General features: G+C 37.8%; 1 protein-coding gene across 4 annotated transcripts in view; it reads right to left on the reverse strand.

The window, feature by feature from the left end:
• The window catches only part of DGKH (diacylglycerol kinase eta), a 157,452-nt gene that overhangs the window by 12,670 nt on the left and 126,241 nt on the right, over positions 1–18,541 (reverse strand). For all 4 annotated transcript variants that reach the window (XM_032678409.1, XM_032678408.1, XM_032678410.1 and 1 more), the window contains 12 exons: positions 18,256–18,532; positions 17,671–17,799; positions 14,133–14,267; positions 11,604–11,721; positions 10,582–10,692; positions 10,331–10,427; positions 7,719–7,826; positions 4,561–4,674; positions 4,137–4,271; positions 2,841–3,007; positions 1,508–1,613; positions 297–389 (listed from right to left, as the gene is read on the reverse strand). In XM_032678409.1, the coding sequence (XP_032534300.1) occupies positions 297–389; positions 1,508–1,613; positions 2,841–3,007; positions 4,137–4,271; positions 4,561–4,674; positions 7,719–7,826; positions 10,331–10,427; positions 10,582–10,692; positions 11,604–11,721; positions 14,133–14,267; positions 17,671–17,799; positions 18,256–18,532 (1,590 nt within the window). The remainder of the gene's footprint in view (positions 1–296; positions 390–1,507; positions 1,614–2,840; positions 3,008–4,136; positions 4,272–4,560; positions 4,675–7,718; positions 7,827–10,330; positions 10,428–10,581; positions 10,693–11,603; positions 11,722–14,132; positions 14,268–17,670; positions 17,800–18,255; positions 18,533–18,541) is intronic.

An 18,541-nucleotide genomic window follows, 5' to 3' on the forward strand; every position in this document is an offset into this window, starting at 1 on the left:
CAGCTGAGTGTGAATCAGCCTCAACAGGGACACTTACTTCTCTCCACTGACTATTAAAAAGAAGAGTACAAGCAATGACCTAGCTACCTGACGTGAGGCAAGATGGATGCCAGCCTTGGACAAGAATTCGTAATCCATTCTAATCCAACCACAAATGCAGTGTAATATCCTCCTATTGATTTTACAGAGCTTCTTGCAGCACATCATAAATTCTGCACCAATTTTAAAAAATCAGCAAAGCAAAAATCACAGATAATGTGAAGGAAAGAATAAAACCAAGTGTCTTGTGATCTTACCAAAGGAACTCTTCCTACCAGCAGAGATTCTGTTTCATTATGCAAGGCTTTCACATTGACAGCTATCTCCATGGCAGTGTTTCTGGTAAGGCTCTGGAGAATAAGAAGTATAAACAATATTTGAAGTGATGCAAGTCAGACTAAGTACTTTGGGCTTACAGAACAGATCTTAAGTGCCTTCTCCTAGGAGTAATACGTCAATTTAGCTCTAAACTGACAAATTTTTCAGTACTGAGAATAGAAACCAAAAATATAGTATTTATTTACTGTCTTTTGTTCAATTTTATTTAGTATGACCTTAACACAATCCTGAATATCATCAAATGACCAGCCATCTGTGAGACAAATCCATGAGTTTTATGTATGACAAAGGCCAGCCGAGAAGTTGTGGGTCTCATTTAACAACAACTGTTGATCTCAATTTTTCACCTTATCCTTAGCAGAAGTAAGCTACAAGCCATATTTTAAGAAGCAAAGGGCAACTGATATATTTATCATGTGTAAATTTAGTTTAGATATAGATAGTTTCTACCCAATTATCTTTTCTGGGTCCAATTCCTGAAAAGACCTAGATTGTCTAGTGGGAAGAGAGGAAAGAGGAAATGCATTTCCCCACAGCCCCTTTGCATTCTCTGCATAGCACTTGAATAGCAATTAAGCATGAAAATTTCTCTGAAAGCATCCACAGAAACTGACCTTTATGTAGTAATAGAACTAGTTCAACCTTTGTCATGCCTCCACTCTCTGTTTAGGGACATGCCTTCACAGTCATCTGCAGGCAGAAGTGAGCTTACTTTGCCAATTGTTTTTGCTGTTTGCACCACCTCACTTGATTAAAAAAGCACTGCTGCATCACTTCTGGAGGAGCACCCTTGGCTGTGGACCACCACCGTCGATGAAGCGAATTCCTGACTGCTTCCAAAAGGCAACAGTCATACTCTTACTATGCCCCTAATCCAACCTCCTTATCTCTCATTTGACTATTCACTCCCCCAGAAGTGTCATTAATGTCCCTTTCCAATGTCCAATGTTCACCTAAGAGTATCAGCTGGGGTGGACACTGATGAACAGAGAAACTTCATCTTCTGCCTTCTCATCCAACTTGCTTTAATATGGGTACAGGGAGTACAATACAGACACTGTGCCACAAGCTTGTGTACCCAGATATTATAGCTTATTTACTTATACATAAATCTCTGCTGTTCCTTTACCTCAGGAAACCTTGGGTTGGCTTTATTTAACGCATGTGAACATGCATTAACAGCATGAGCAAGCTCCTGCTCCAAGAGGCCATGTATTTTTGCTGCTTCACAGATCCTACAAAAGTATTAAAAAAGGAGAATATTTCTTAATTTCTTTAAAGAGTAATTCTTAAGTACAGAACATTATCAGATGAGAAAATACAAAAATATATCTTTCACAAAACATTTTTAAATAAATATAGTCCTTTATAACAAAAGTTGAAATGCAAGTATCTCTTCAAGCAATACAGCACCTCATATAAAAAATATCCATCACATGGATTATTTATGCTGCTACAAAATACTGAGCCACATTGATATGTCTTAGAATACTAGTGCTATGCAAAAAAGATACCAAAAAGATTGGGCCTATTAATTCAAATAACTATAGAGGAAAACTCTAGAACAGTAAAATAACTTACTTGAAATTATCTTAAAAAGCATTACACCTATTTCACAAGGCATATCCTTCAGGTTTGACATGAAAATTGGTTACAATCATTTGAGATTATGGGAGGTCCAGCTGTAATTACAACCTCTGGACCATATCTAGAACAGTAAAGTTTTTAAGCTGTCTCAGCTAAACTTCACTTTGGGTAATTGATACATTAAATTATTCTTCTATGTCTACTTAAGTTATCACTACAATGTGAGATAAAAAGAGTATGTAGTTTTTCAATTCCTTTCTTATCAGTGATTTTGATGATAAAGATAATTTGTTATGATGATGAACTGAATACCAGCTTTACAAACTGTTCTAATCTTAAAAAAAAATATTTTCTTTAAAAAAATTAGGGCTTTTTTTTAATTTTTCTTTGAAAATGGAAGTGTCTTCTTTATTAAACTACTCGCATCTCAGGACGAAAGTACCTCCTGAAAATAAGCAAGGCTGTGGGATCAGTTTTATACCATCAGCTCACTATCATCTCAACCCAGATAAATGACTGAAGTGCTCATTCTGCTGACTTCTAAAGTTGACTTCTAAAGGTTTTTTTAATAAATATATTTTTGCTTTTGCATAAAATGAGAGAGTTCAATCTCTGTAAAGAAGCTTTCCAGTTTTCCTTTTCCAGTGCTACTTCAGAAAGTTGGTTTTCACATGAAAAAAGCCCAACACAAACACACACAAATAAAATTAAAGAAATTCCTAAGAAAACAATACATAAAGCAGTTGAGCCTTAAAAATAAAACAAAATTTTAAAATTGGAATAAAATAACTGATATAGTGGCAAGGAAACATTCATCAAAACCTAGGAAAAATATACTTTTAAGTCTGTGTATTAACTTATTAATTTTACTGTACCTGGTAATAAGTTCTTCTGCAGCTTGTGAGCACAACTGGATCTGTGCAACTTCTTCATCTGTAGCCAACTCAACAGCTTGCTGAGGGTACAAGGGAGATCGAATGACAGGTTTACAGGAATCATACTTCTGTTTGTCTTCCCAAGACTTCAGGGTGTTTTCAAAGGCCTAATCAAAATGAATTATACATTCAGTTCACAGCACTTGGAGTATTCTTACTCATTAAAACTTTTTTTTTACATTTTATATGAATTTATATTATATAATATTTTAGTTTAAATTAATTTGACAATAAACAACTGTTTTATTTAATTTTATATAAATAATGCAACCTGTATAAATAACAATTTTAAATTTAATTTTTTAAAACTTAGTATAGAGAATAAGTCACTTTTGAAAGCTCTTTTCTATCTCCTCCCTGTTATCCTCAAAATGTGTAATCCAAAACAATAAGAACACAAAAACAGTGATAATTGTTGGACTCAATGATCTTAGAGGTCTTTTCCAACCTAAATAATTCTAGGATTCTGTGATTCTCCAATGCAAGCACATTTTGTGCAGACAGCTAGACTGAAATCTGAAATGAATACTGGATTCAAACATTAAAAACAGTGGGGAAAAGTAACAAATTTAGTAAATTAGAGTTCAAATTCCATTAACTCCATCCTAAATTCAAGATCTAGTTAGTGGATGGAGAACTGAGGGGCAGTTACACCCTTCACACAATAATCCTAGACAAGAGTGAACTCTCCAGTGGCTTTGTGACTATGTTCTGCTTGTGTCTCTTCTATCTGAGACTGGATCACAGGACAGAGGGGGGATTAGTAGGTCAGAGAGAGACAGGAGAGAAATGTGCAAAAAGGTATTCTGGAGAATGGACATTATAGAACTTTTGTATTTATGCAACTGTGCTAAAACTTCCAGGGAGGGAGGGAGGAAGGCAGGCAAGAAGGCAGGCAGGAAGGAAGGCAGCAAGGAAGTAAGGAAGGCAGGCAGGAAGGTAGGCAGACAGGCAGGCAGGAAGGAAGGAAGAAAGCAAGGAATTTTGACCATTCTTACTATGTAGGAATAAGAATACAGGAATAGCACTAATAAAACCAATAAAAGTTAACAAAGCTTTGCCACTTATACAAAAGAATAATTCTCTATTCATCTTATTAGAGAAATTATATAACTGTAAGTAATTGTAGGAGTTATAAAAATAGTTATAAAATATTTTTGTAAGTGCTGTTTTGTTAACTGAATCAAGTTATCACAGAAACCAATGTTAGCAGTGGTATCTCTTTCTGCAACGTACTCTGTCTCGTGTTAGCATCTGAGCTCTGTTTTTATGTATGATCTTAATAACTCCTGGGGGCTGGATCCATGCCTCTCCATCGACTTGCACTGGAACCCCTTCATCACCAAGTATGGTGATCTTTACTGACCGACACTGGAAAAGAACAGACATGTTATTTTACAGAGCAATGAATACTAATGAAACTGGCAGGTCACCTGAAATCTGTTGATTACCAGGAGCTGTGGCTTCTGTCCAGGACTGTCTCAAGAATGAAGAACTTTTATACTTCATTCATCATTGAAGACAATTTGTTACCCGTTAAAAACAAAACAATGTCAGCGCTTTATTAACGTATAGCGTGGTGGTCATCCAAACTACCACTACTTGCCAGCACCCCAAGCTGCTGCTGACCATGTTGTGTGCTTGCACGTGAGAAACAGACCTGAGCGATCCTATGGTGCTGCAGTTTGATGACTCTTGAGACTGCCATCTGCATGCTGCCAAATACTGCAACAACTTCTAAGATTTTATCATCGAACGATGGAGCCCCAAATATCTGCAAAAAAATTTTGATGGTAAATCCAGTGCTTAGATTGCATGTTCAGTGAAACACAGATTCATTTACAGATTCATTTTCAACATTGAAATGCTCTATCTTATTTACTGCAGAATAACTACAATGTCTCTAAAGTCATAGGAGTAAGATACCATAGACAATAGCCAAATATTACTGTAAAATAGCAATGCTAATAGCATTTCAAATATCTGAATGACAAGGCATATCCTCATATAGGGAGGATGATGTTTCAGCATGCAGATTAAGAAATGTTTTTCAAGGCAAGATGAAAGGCCAATTCAAATCTCTGCTTGTTTAATGTACTTAATATCTAAAAAGTTCTTAAAGGTAAGAGAAGCAATGATGTCTTATTCCTCTCAGAAGTGCTTATCTGTTTATATTTTGAATTTTCTGGAAACCAACATCTGAGTCCACACTCTGCTTTGTTTAACACAGCTTTGATACTGAAGAGGATCTTTTTTTTGCTGTATGTAATTATCCACTGTAAATACAAAAACTGCTTCTGTATGGAACAAATATCCTCCTATCTAGCCAACGTGCTGAATTTCCACAAGCTCACACAAAGCACAGGAAGTCTTGCCACCTGGTGTCCTGTTGGGGAATTCAGCCACAGGACAAGTCTTAGGCTGGAGTTCAGCTGGGCCTGGCAGGTGATACCACACTAAGGTCACTTGAAGCTTGGCCATTTTATCTTGATATGCAATAGGGAGAAATGAGGGAGAAAAATCAGCAGGAGAAATCACTCCAGTAAGAGTTTAGTGAGTAGAGAGATCACCTCTTTGAGCAGTACTTGGACTATCTCAGTTGGCACCTTGGGGAGAGTAAGCTGCATCAGAGACACCTGAGACCAGACTGGGGAAAAATCCCTTAAAGAAGCTCAAAGGCACAACTAGTCAGGTCCTGCCTCCAGACAGAAGATTTTCTGAAGGTGAAGAATAAGATCCAGGACTGTGTAATCCAAATAGTGTCTGCAGCAACAGCTCAGAGAGGGAGAGGATGGGGAATAAGGTAAGGCAGTTTGGTCCCTGCTGCCCACTGAGCCAGTGGGAGCCTTTATCCCAACACAGTGAGCAGTGGCTTTGGTCGGGAGGCTGAGAAGGGCATGTTTCCATGGAATTTTTCACATGAGTATGTGAACATCTTGACAAGAGTAAAGATGGTGATTCTGTTATTCCAAGGCAAAAAGCGTGAAGAATTCTTGATCCAGCAACCGACACCTACAGGGCTAGTTCTTGCATGGGTTAAGAAAAAGCATTTGTAAAATTTCATTTATTTTGTGTTTCCATTTTAGCAAAAGGATTGAAAAAAAGGCCACAATCCAGTCTTCTGCTGTGTCTCTCCATCAGTAATATCTCTACTGAAAACCACTCTTCTTTTTTTTTTTTTTTTTTTCCAAAAGGCAACCCAACGACTATGGATCAACATTGACTCTTTTCCTGTTGCAGGTCATTTTCCAACCAGTCTTCTGGACACCAAAAAACATGCGTTAACAAGCCCTGCTCAAGTCAGTCAGGGTGCAGCTGCCCTGCTTGGCTCACTGCTGATGCTTCAGCAATAGTCACAGCTGTGAAGGCAACATCTTTCATTTGTCCAGTTAAGCAGAAATAGCAGCACTTCAGACCACCACCATGACCATCTCTTGAGGATCAATTATTCAAGATTGCACTAAAGCAGTGAATTAGGCTCCTAACTCTGTCCAGAACAAAAATGTCACTGAGCTGGCACATCTGGTCACCAGAAGACTAATAATATCAGTAAAACTGCTTGAGGACACACACATTTGCTGTATACCAGTATGAAAGCTAGGACAGTTCTCTCTCATTGAGAAAGTCTGGGGAGAAAAATAAACTCCTGAACAGGGGCTGAGCAGGTGTTAGAGAAGCTTTCAAGTTATGAATAGGAACATGGAGTATATAAAAACTTGAGATATCCATCACCAAATATAAACAGAACTGCCATCCTCTAACATATACCAAAAATAAGAAAAGGACATTCAAACATGTTTATATTTCTTTTTTTTTACTTTTATACATATGTGTATATATATATACATATATAAAGAATATATACAAGTATGCAAATATATATGTATTAGATTGCAATAATATATAATAGATGTTCATATGTATTATAAAAATATAATTGTGTATATTATTACATAAAACTATATATACATATTTTTAATATATATATGCACAGAAAAAAGGAAAGGATAACATCTCACAAGAAACCCCAAATATCATGGCAAAAAAATCCTGGGCTGTCTACATTAAAATCACAAGCCAGTTTGCAACTACAGTTTTAGGTGATTCAGACCTCACATACTCTAATTCAGGACACGCAGAATTAGGATAATCTGCTAGTAATTACAGTTGTTGCACTGTACATGAAGTTGATAAGCAGCAGTGACACTGCTCCAAATTGTAAGACATGTATCAATGTAATGTAATGTTTCTTAGGAGATGAGAGGAAGAAGAGAAAAAAGGTACCTTAAAATATTTTAGAAGGCCATTGAAAATAAACTTAGAAAACAATTTACTACCCCCACTAAATTATCAGTCAGTGAATGCATCAGTCCCCATTTTCTGAATCACCATCCTTTACAGCAAAGCTGTTTAAAGAACAGGAGGAAAATTCAGATATAAACTGTGAGTGATTATCCTGTCTACCTTGCTTATTGTTAGAATATAGCAAACAGAGGAATCTGTGCTTTAAGAAACCTTATTTACAGGAGTCTGTAAAACAATATAGAGAGAAATTAGCTGTGTCTCTGTCTATAAAATCAGTTTCTAAAAATACTCATAGAGCCATTAAAAAAATCCTAAAATCATTATGAACATTTTGCTGGAATGGACAGTGAAAAATCGTGGGATATATTTTCAATTTAAAAAAAAAATCAACAAGACAAGTTTAAACTTAAACAGCCTCCCCAAATAAGAGTTGTTATCCAAACTATATGCTACTACTATTGATATTTATTGCTGGTTTTGCCCAGAAGGTTACTTCTCTTTACTGTTACTTACATCATCTTCTTTGGTTCCACCCCAGAAATTAGTTCCACCAGCATAGCTGGGAATGTTTAGCACAGCTATGCCCTGCAGGCTTGGAAGAGGGATGTACTGTCCATCACACTGTAATGGATAAAAGCTCATTCAGTTTATAAATAATATGATAAAAGTAATCAGCCATTTTTAACACATGAAGCTTCAACAGAGCTGGTAGGGGAGGACAGAGTCATTAATAGGTCTGACACAAGACTATTCTCTCCAGGCAGTGAAGCACCTCTAATACAAACCTCTTCTCCCTAGTCTTAGCATTGATTTTTGCAGAGTTGAAAACCATGTAGATCTACATGCTGCAGTATCTACAGCAGAGGTGTTCCATGACTCTTCAAAGAACCATTTTCACATTCCTTCTTATGAAATTCCTCATGCACTTTGACCATGGTCTGCTTACCAAGGATTAAAAATCTTTTTTGCAGTGAAAAAACTAATTTCCCTGAGTTCACACAGCAAGATCATCATGAACATTACAAGAAGATTCATTTACCCATTTGGTAACTAGTCTTGCATCCTATATCAGCATTCCCAAAATTGCAACAGAGTTGTTATTTAGGTAAATCCATTAAGCTCGGGGTGGTGTTTGTGTGTGTCAAAAATATCCAAGAATATTTCGGGAATAGCCACAAATGTGGTTAGTTGTCAGTGTTAGCATGTATTGTTGACTTGTAAAAATAACTTCACCCTCCTCCCAAAAGTGCAAAGACAAATCTAGGAATGACCCTGCAGTTGTTACCCTGGCTGTGGCTGGGAGTTGTTGATTTTGCAGGTAAGAGGTTGCTCCCATATCCAACTGTTCAGTTCTTTCTTACAGCTTTATCTCCCAAAACCCATAAGCAACTCCAAGTCCTACTCAACACGATCATGGGATGACATAGGTCAATCTCACATTATTTTCAGCCAAGAGTAAAGACATCAGAGTGAAATCACTCTTGACTTAGAGCAGTACAACTGCCTGCAGAGGTGAGCACAATGACCTCAAACCATTCCACTAGGACTCAAAAGTGAAGTGCCACAGGCATGGATTTTCTGAAGCAAGTTAGAAATAAAAGGCTGTAAATGCTGGACTCAGGTGTCACTTTGTGGACCATGAAGTTGGAGGTCAAGTTGCCTTTAAGGAAGATTGCTATATTACTGCACACTGCCAGTCCCACAAAAAGATTTTTAAATTGTACAAATGAAATAGAAATTCTCAGGAAGTAAGGACAAAATCTGTAGCAACTTTATCAGGAAGAGAACGATATGCAAAATTATTTCCAGAATGTGTTTAGTGCTCTTTTTATGATTTAATCTCAGTAACAAGGCAGAATTTAACCTTTTCATCAAGATGTGACAGTATCTAAAATACAGTGTGATGTTAATAGATGCTGCACAGCCATTTGTATTATAGCGGAGGTCTGCCTCCAGTTCCTGAATAAGGCTGATATTTTGTAAGACAACACTAAATATGAAATTTCTACTTGTTGGCTTAATTCCAGAAATATTAAAAAATAATTATGGAAAAGTCAGCAGCGAATATATTATCAAATCTTATTTGAATCAGATTTAAAAAATCCTTAAATTAGAATTCTATCTGCAGCATACATAACGTTCTTTCCTGTTATTATATTTGCTAACTACTTCATAATTCCTTGATAATTACAATCCTTAGCTAACAGCAATCCTTAGCTAACAGCAATCTGCTGCTACTGGACAAAATCCTCCTAAATCCCAGAGGAGTGAGAAAGAGTTCCAGTAACCTAAAATCATTCTTTCAACTTCAAAATTTACCCTCATATAAATATCGTGAACTTCCCTACGAAATACTTAGCATGAAATAAAAAGAGAAATTTTACATGTTCATTGTAAAAATCCAGCTTAGATACTCTTTGGGTGAAAATAACAGTAACCATCCTGTTGTCTTTTTCTGCATTTTGTAATCATTTATATCTCCTTTAAATTCTGAGTATCATGAGGAAGACTCAGATTTGATGTTAGAGCTTAAAAGACAAAAAATAGCTAGCTATGTTCAGACACGGGATTTGTTGTTGCTATGACAATATCTTGCTTCTTTTGAGTGACTACTAGGTAAAGTCTCTACTGGTGTAGTTGTGTTTCTTGTGATGCAATTCAGAATCTCCTCTCTTTTGTCAGCAATTTTTTAATATTTGTGCGTTATCCCTATATGTGTAATCGAAATTTCAGATATATTAAAATGAACCTGAAGAATTAAGACTCCTTGTCTCTTTCCTTCTGTTTATTTTATGGTCATTTCTGTTGTTGCCCTTAAAACCTGGTCTTCCTTTTGAAGCAATGAACATTAAGAAATATATCCTACCTAAGCAATTTATTATTTTTTTGTAACCTGGTAATTGTGAGAAACGTTATACTGGGTATTTTGTGACCTTTAAGTACTGACATTTTACTCAAAAACTCCACTGGGAGAACAAACTTTTACATAGCACATCTTTATACTGTGCCTTTGAGGTCAGCTTGAGTTGATACAAGAACTCTAAAAGGTTTCAAAAAGAAGCCCAAATTCTTCACTGCACACAGTGGAAGCAAAAATACTTATTCTGTCCATAAATAAAATTTACCTCAAGTTGAACTTTTTGTTCTAAGTTCTTGTAAGTTCTCTGCAGTAGCTCTTTTGTGCCAAGAACTCCATACCACATCATGTTTTTCGTCCGACTTCTGAAAGCAGGCAAAACAAGACTCACATATTGAAATATACACATTATTGTGCCTTGTAATTGTAGGAAGAGAAAAATTTAAGAAATTCATATAAAGAGGTAAGGAAAAGAAAAGAATGGAAACATCTTGGCTCTGTTACTGACAATTATTTTACCTGCACTTTTCAGGGTGCTCTTCTCGCTTGTTATTAAATTCTAGTGAAATTTTTGCATCTAACCCAATTCCAAAGTAGTTGTTCATGACACATTTTTCTGAATATCCCTCCCTGTTAAAGGAAAAGAGATAATTAGGTGTACATTTGCACAGAACCTGGACACACAGCCATCTATGACCAAGACTGTCATTGGTCTCAGAACACAGTATCAACTAAGAGATTTTAAGAGATCTTTCCTCTGAATCTCCCTGAGGAAACCCACCGGTAGTTGAAGAGACAGGTTGTATGACAGCTCCTTCGCAACTGCAAGTTACTTCCCTTAGGGTAAAGGAAAAACTGTACCACACCCCCATCCAGCACTATCTCAACTACACCCAATACAACAGCGCAATACCATGAGAGAGCTTCCCCAGGCCCAGCTCTGAGACAGCAACAGCACACCATGCTGAGCACCCAGGTTGTGGTTAGGCTTGCTGGTGCTAGATGTTTGGCTGATGCTGCTGGCATTGCAAGGCTTTATTTTAAGGGAGCCACAGCCCAAAACCCAGATACCACCCAGAAGTCTCTGCCAATGCTACACCCACTTCTGAGAAGCAGAGACAGCTTAGGACACAAAATTTCCACCTCACTGCTCCAGTCCTTAGGGCATCACTCTTCTTTCTCCACTACGAAGTGCCCAGACCTGCTTCAACATCTTGCTGGCGGCTGAGCTTGCGTTCAGACCGGTGGTTTGGGCAGAAAAACCCAGCTCTGAAAGACTACTGTCCTCCTCCTCCCAGTGAGCAAGGGATAAGTGAGCAAATGTCTCCTATTATTTCTGCTGCTGCAAAACAATTTTGCACTACTCATAACTAAATGGCACAATCCAACTTGTTTTCAGACATTGAGGTCTACTGCCAAATGATAGCAAACAAGAACTACATAATTGAAAAAAAAAGGACCGTAAATATGTAAAAAAAAAAGCCCTTAAGAAAAGCAAAGTAAAGCAAAACAGTACATTTGGAAACAAAAATATTTCTTACAGGGAATCTGGATCCGGGTCAATAAATGGCGTAGCACCAAATGGATCGATGTTTGCTAGCAACATTTTGCTAATAATTGAACTTCCTGCAATGGAAGCAGCTAGACCAGCCCTCAAACCTGATTAAAAACAAAACACAACAAAACAAACCAGAAAGAAAATAAAAAAACAATTTGTATTTGATAAACAGACAAACATACAAGCCACATACTGAGAAACAATATTCATTAAATCTGTACAGATTGTGAATTGTGATTCTATCTCAATTTTTATCTATATTGGTGTCATGGGTTGAGATTGGTCCCCCTGAGAGCCGAGGGGCCCAGAGGTGATCGGGTGCCAGGGCAGTGTTCCCTGGAGGGCCAATCACCGTTCATCTTGTTCGCTGCTGCTGAAAAATCATATATACCCAACCAACAGAAGCTGCTGGCAATTCTGTTGGTGTCTGCTGCGGCGTGTAGGTGTAGAAGGCTGGAGGGGAGGCCCTGCGGCCCACAGCCCTGCAGCCCACAGCAGGGTTAGAGGCAGCATTTGGAGTGAGTGTTTGTGAGGGACGTGACTCACAACACCTGAGAGAGAGGTGCTCTGAATATGAGGATGACTACGGAGACCACAGGGACAGACGCTACAGAGACAGATCAGCAGAACGGTCTCAACCACAATCTCCATCTTGGTCCTGATCCTGCTTGTGATCTCCTTCCATCACACACAGAAGGAGCGAAACCCCTAAGCATAGATCTAAGCGCAGTGAACTGTGGTCCTATCTGCGCACCCAGGGAGAAAACATGAGGAAGTGGGATGGTGAACCTAATTCCAGACTTGAGGCCAGAGTGAGAGAACTAAAACGCAAGGAAGCCGATAAGAAAGTCGTCTATGTGGGAGATGCAAATTTCTTTGAAAGAGAACTGAGATCTCCCAGACGCAGGAAGACTGGAGTCTGTTTCCAGGATGACAAGAAAGCCTCTGGCCTGAAAGTTTTCTCTTCGGTGTTGAGATAAATTGTGGGAAGGGGTGGGGGAAGCCTGGAAATTCGATTTTGGATTTCTAATGTGGCTCAAACTGCCACAATTAGTTATCTTTTCAGGTCTCTGGCTCCTTTAAGGAGAAAGGCAGCTATGTGTGGTGCAGTGGCTGACTCTTCATGTACCACCATTGAAAAAGAAAGTTACAAAGAAAATTTAAGATTTCGGGCCAACACTCACTGGCTGGTATAGTAACCAAACGGGTGACCTAACATCCAAAAAGACTACTACAGCTTTTTATTTAGTTTAATCTTCATCTCCTAACTGTCCATGATTTTTCGTTGGTCCTATCCTTTGGAAATATTCCTAAGGAATATCCTTACCATTTTTACAACTTGCAGAGCCATAGTTTAACTTAATTTGTGGAAAGATCACAGCCTTGACACACCTACTTTGACTAATAACAATGTCGTTCTACAAAATACCATGTAATGCACGTAAACAAAGAAAAGCTTTCTAAAAGCTTTCTCTTAAATTTGCCTAAAGAAAGAATGTAAGCTTAGTTCCATTATGTTTTAACTATACTAATAAAGTTAACTAACCCAGTCTCTCTAACTAGCACTCTCTAGTATTAATTGAATTTGGAGAAGAACAGATTTTTTTTCATCTGTTAATTGCATTTGGGTAAGAACAGATTTTTTTCTACTGTTTTAACTACACAGCAGCTTTGTGTAGTTTTGGTTATTCACTTCCGGAGAGGTATCCACAGACAGCTCTTACTCAGAGGGTTGAACTTCACATGGCTTTGACCCTCAGCCACTTCATCTTAATCAACAGCCTGCATTGATCAGGATAAATGATAGAAGGATTTGGGAGTACTGGTGGATGAAAAATCAGATGTGACCTGGCGATGAGCACTTGCAGCCCAGAAAGCCCACCTTATCGTGGACTGCATCAAAAGAAGTGTGGTCAGCAGGTCAAAGGAGGAGATTCTGCCTCTTTACTCCACTCTCTTGTTACCCTGCCTCGAGTGGTGTGTGCAGCTCTGGGACTCCCAACATAAGAAGGACACGAACCTGCTGGAGTGAGTCCAGAGTTTGGACAAAAGGAAGAAAATTTTTATGATGATGGTGGTGAGACAAAGGAACAGGCTGCCCAGACAAGCTGTGAATGCCCCATCACTGCAAGTGTCCAAGGTCAGGTTGAATGAGGTTTTGAGCAACCTGATCTAGTGAAAGATGTCACTACCCATGACAGAGGGCTGAACTATATGATATTTAGAGATCCCTTCCACCCTGAACCACTCTGTCATTCTAAGATTCTGAATTTTACTTTTCGCCCTCCAGAATCAGATGCAACACTTCTAATGCTTCTGGTGTTGTGCCAAATGACTAGAAATCTTCTACATTATTAAGCATTTCTTCCTATATGATACAACACAAAGATGCGTATCTCGATTCAAACAAATTCCAGGCATGAAGTAAAAGTTGTTATTTGACAGCAAGCAGGGGACTGGAAGGCAATATTTAAGTAGCATAAAGAACAGCGGATTTTAAAATCATAATTACCTGGGCAGATAATCCTTGTGTTAAGTACTGGGAGGTTTTCCTTGCTTGTAGCCAAAGCTGGAGCAGAGAAGGAACCTGTCTGAGAATGGATACCTCGGCTTGTACGTCGATCGGGAGATCTTGGGGCAGTTTTAGCTGTGCAGAAGAAGCAAAAGTAAGAGCACTAATTAGACCTATTATGACATTACTACATAGTTTTGACAGCCCTGAAAATGTTTCAAAAGGATTAATTTAATCTGTTACTATTTCAATGCGAATGTCCTTCCCCCTTACACCAGAGTTTTTCTTCTAAACACAGGAAAGAAAACTCAGAAACAGATCAAGTGAGAAACACAAATCAAAAGGAACAAGTGTGCACAGCACTCAACATGAGGAGTTCCCATTTATATTTCAAGCTACCAGCAAAACTATTACATGTATTAAATGTAAATCTGTTCATATAAATGTATTATATCACCTTAAAATGCACTAGTATTTAATGCTGCAGTAAGCTTCTTATAAACATATTACTGAAATAATAAAACTTGAACTTAAATTCAATCTATGTTTACTTATAAATATAGATATATAGTACATTACTATTTATAACAATTTTAATATAGATAGCTATTCTAACACACAGGCCACGGAAATATCTCCTCAACAGCCACAGTATTTTCTTCAAGCAGCTAAAATGGGCCCCCTGCCTGCATCAGGTTATGAAAACATCAGACAAAACTCTGACATCTTTATTTACAGCCAAACTGAAAACTGCAGGGGAAGGGAAAAAGCCATGTCCATACTTGTTTTCTGCAGTTAGATAGTGGGGGACATCCGTTTTCCATCATCTTTTTTCACAAAAAACAAACAGGCAAACAAACAAACCAGCAATTCCCAAAACAATTAACTTATTTGTTAAAATTCTCCAGAAGATCAACCAATAAAACCTTGACAGGCAGCAAGATTTGGTAGCCAATGTAACTGTTGCTGACAAAGGCTCAGAAAGAAGAAAGGGAAAAAAATCAGGGTGAAAGAGAAGATATTCACAAAGAGTAACTAGTAGCTCAGTGAGGCCAGTTATCCCTTGGGTTGCCTTTGGAGGTGATGAAGGACAGGCTTTGCAGAGGGCTGACCTCAGGTGCTGTAATTTGCTTTCCTGGCAGACCTTGTTTCGTGCAGCCTGAGAGAATAAGCCAGTGCCTGCTTTAGCCTGGAGAAGGTAATCTTTGTGAAATTCAGCCCAATCAGATATAGCCAGAAATTGGTGCCACAAGGAAGCAAGCTTGGGTATTACCAAATGCTTTGTTATAATATTTCCATGTGCACGTAGAAAGCTTTCACACAACAGATGGTCATAGACAGACACTTCTTGGCTACCTCTGCTCCAAATTATCTCACATGTTAAACCTACTTCAACTTAGGACAACTTCAACCTTGACCATCTGAAGAAGCTCAGAACAAAAAAAAGGAAATTATTTCAAGGTGATCTGATCTATTCCTCTCAAAACATGAAAACTAATTCAGTAAAAATAGAATTAGTAGGACTAGCACCTAGACAACAGCAGCAAAACAGCACCAGGAATATGGTGGGAAGGATAGAATATATCCTTTTAATGGCTGGAGTGGGACAGATCAGTTCATGTCAATCATAACTCAGCCTGAGCATAATGTGGGTGTAATGTATGAAGACACTAATGGAAAAAAAACGCTGAGTGAGAAAATCTAGAGATAGAAGAAATAACTAGAACAAGGATTTAGACATTGTGTTCAAATCAACTCAGGTCAGGATTTGTGCATTCACTTTTTTTTTTAAGTGATGATAATCTAGCATAGAATGGTAGTCAATGGTATGGCAAATTTTTCACTTTCTTGTATCCCAGGAGTAAGATTACACACCTTTCTGGACAATCTTCTTAAGTCAAACAGAAATTATTAAACACAGGACAGAGAAAAGTGGATGGAATTTTCTGGACTGTTTCATATAAAAGGTCTGACCAAGTGGACTAACAGCTCCTCCTGACTTTAATATCTGTGTAACAGCCATAGCAGTTATCACAAAATGCTACAGTATTGCATGATAGCAATACAACATAAATGATTTGTATCTGTGCGTGGTAAAAAACTGTAATAATGTCAAAAAATAAAAAGGAATAAAAATGGCAAGTGATAGCTAATGAGAGTTATTAAATATTTAGATGAAGGTATTAACATATGGAAAAACATTGTCTTCATCAAATGACCAGGAAGATCCTCAGAGGGTAAACTATAACACTCAAAACAAAATTAACATTAATTTTTCGTAATACTTCTGGAAAAATTCACAACACTATTCACACAGTCTGTCCTCTCTGTACTTGTGAGCAAGGCAGTTATATTAAACAGGAAATATCAACAGAGCAGCTGCTATTTATTTGACAGATGAGAGTCACGGGAATAACTGCAATAAAGATAAACTTTTGCTGTGAATGCTCTGATAAAAATAATGGAGCTCTAACGAGTAAAATTGATGTTTCAATGCAGATAACTGAATTCATGTTTCATGCTTTGTCCCTAAACATCTATCGTCCACTGACAGCATTAATATGCACTCTATTTCACACAGATACATGAACAATACAGATTCCTATTAAATGCAGAAATTATACTGCCAAGAAACAACGAGTTTAATATATTTCTACACATGTGTATATTTTTCTTTTATTATACAGTTATGGCAGTAGGATTGGGTCATCTGTAGGGCCAGCATCCTCTATGAGCTACTATTGAAGAGAGACAACCAACATGCATTAATTCCTCTAACCAAGGGAAAAGGAAAGGGAGCAATGAAGAGACAGTCACTGGAGAAAGCCTGACACCCATTTCTGGAGAAAATGTGAGTTTCTGGGTTAAGAGAAGCCCTAAAAGCCTAATGTCTTATTTCTAAGGCAGGATCTACTGACACAGGCACTAGCTTCAGAGCTTCAGAGCAGAGGCTCATGAGGACAACTAGTTTTGAGGATGTTAGTGTGGGTTAGGGTAACAAAGGGTGATGCAAATCCCAAACAACTTTTCTCATTTTGTCACAAGAAGTAACTAGAGGATGGGCTTTGCTGTCCACCAGCTGCCACTGTTTCTCCATGACTCACAGATCATCTTGTGACCTCCTGCAATGCATCACTGTCCACTTTGATAATATGGCAAAGACTGAAATTTCCATCCATATTGAGAAGCAGCTTTCCTAAAATTACTATGTAGCCTGGGACTCAAGATGTCTATGACTGAGACATGCTATTGCCACCATTACCTAGGCTCTAGCTCCTGCTCAGGTTCATGTAGAAAGGCGAGTGTAAACACCAAATTAATTCAGGCACTTCTCTTCCCAGCAAATACCTTCTCAGCTTTGCAAACAAATTCTAATCTCCTTCATTTTTTCTTCAACTTTTATTTATCCAAATCTATTAAATTTGTGACTAGTTTCCAGTGAAACAGGATGCTAGTATTATTAATTAGGGAGCCAATTATGCTCCAAATGCAATTATAAGGACACTGTATATTTTTATTTCATTCCTAATTTGCTCACTTGATGGGGACTCAAGTTCCTTTGTATCTTCCTCTTTTTCCTCTTCCTTGGGTTCATCCAATTCTTTGCTGTATTCTACTGGAGATTGATTCACTTGTTCTTCACTGTGAGCATTCTGCTCATCCACAACTGCTCATTAAAAGAAAAAACAGAAAGTTTCAAGATTTTTAAAGAAAAACACATACACGGAAAAACAGCTTTTCTTTTTTGTAGCTTTAAGTTAAAAAATATTAACAAAGGAGTTCTATTGCTAATTCAGTGAAAGAGTCTATCAGTTCTCTGCAGTTGATAAAGACTTGCTGCCAGAATTTTTGTAGGGGGATAATAGTTAAAAAAAATGTACACTTTCATACGTGCACACACACGCATACATAAGTACTCACACTTGCAGACAGTCATCAACATTCAAACAAGCTGCATTTCTTTTCTTTGCAGCCTGCAGAAAGCACATAATTTTATCTATGTAAGAATGTAGAAATCAAATTTTATAATAAAAACTTATTCCAGTTAGAAAAAAAAACCCAAACAAACATCGCGATCCTATCGTATTCTACAAATACGGATCAAAACATTGCTGACGTGCACCTTTTTCTGCCTGTTCAATGATCTGCCTCACAGCCTTCTTCAAACTGTTTGCTCGAAGCATTAACTGTTCCCTCGATTTGAAGAGTTTCTGGGTGGAAGACTTTGAGACACACTCCACTAACTGCTCTTTACTTTCAGAAAATGATTCTTCACTTGAAAACTCCTCTGCTTCTTCTTCCACAATGGGGGGAGCAATGCCTGGGAGAATGGGAGCAGCCTGGGCTTCTGTGTGAAGAGCCTGGAGCAACAGGTCTAGCTTCTCATTTAATTCTGAGCACTAAAACAA

Source organism: Chiroxiphia lanceolata, chromosome 2, assembly GCF_009829145.1.
Source record: "Chiroxiphia lanceolata isolate bChiLan1 chromosome 2, bChiLan1.pri, whole genome shotgun sequence".
Classification (NCBI taxonomy): Eukaryota; Metazoa; Chordata; class Aves; order Passeriformes; family Pipridae; genus Chiroxiphia; species Chiroxiphia lanceolata.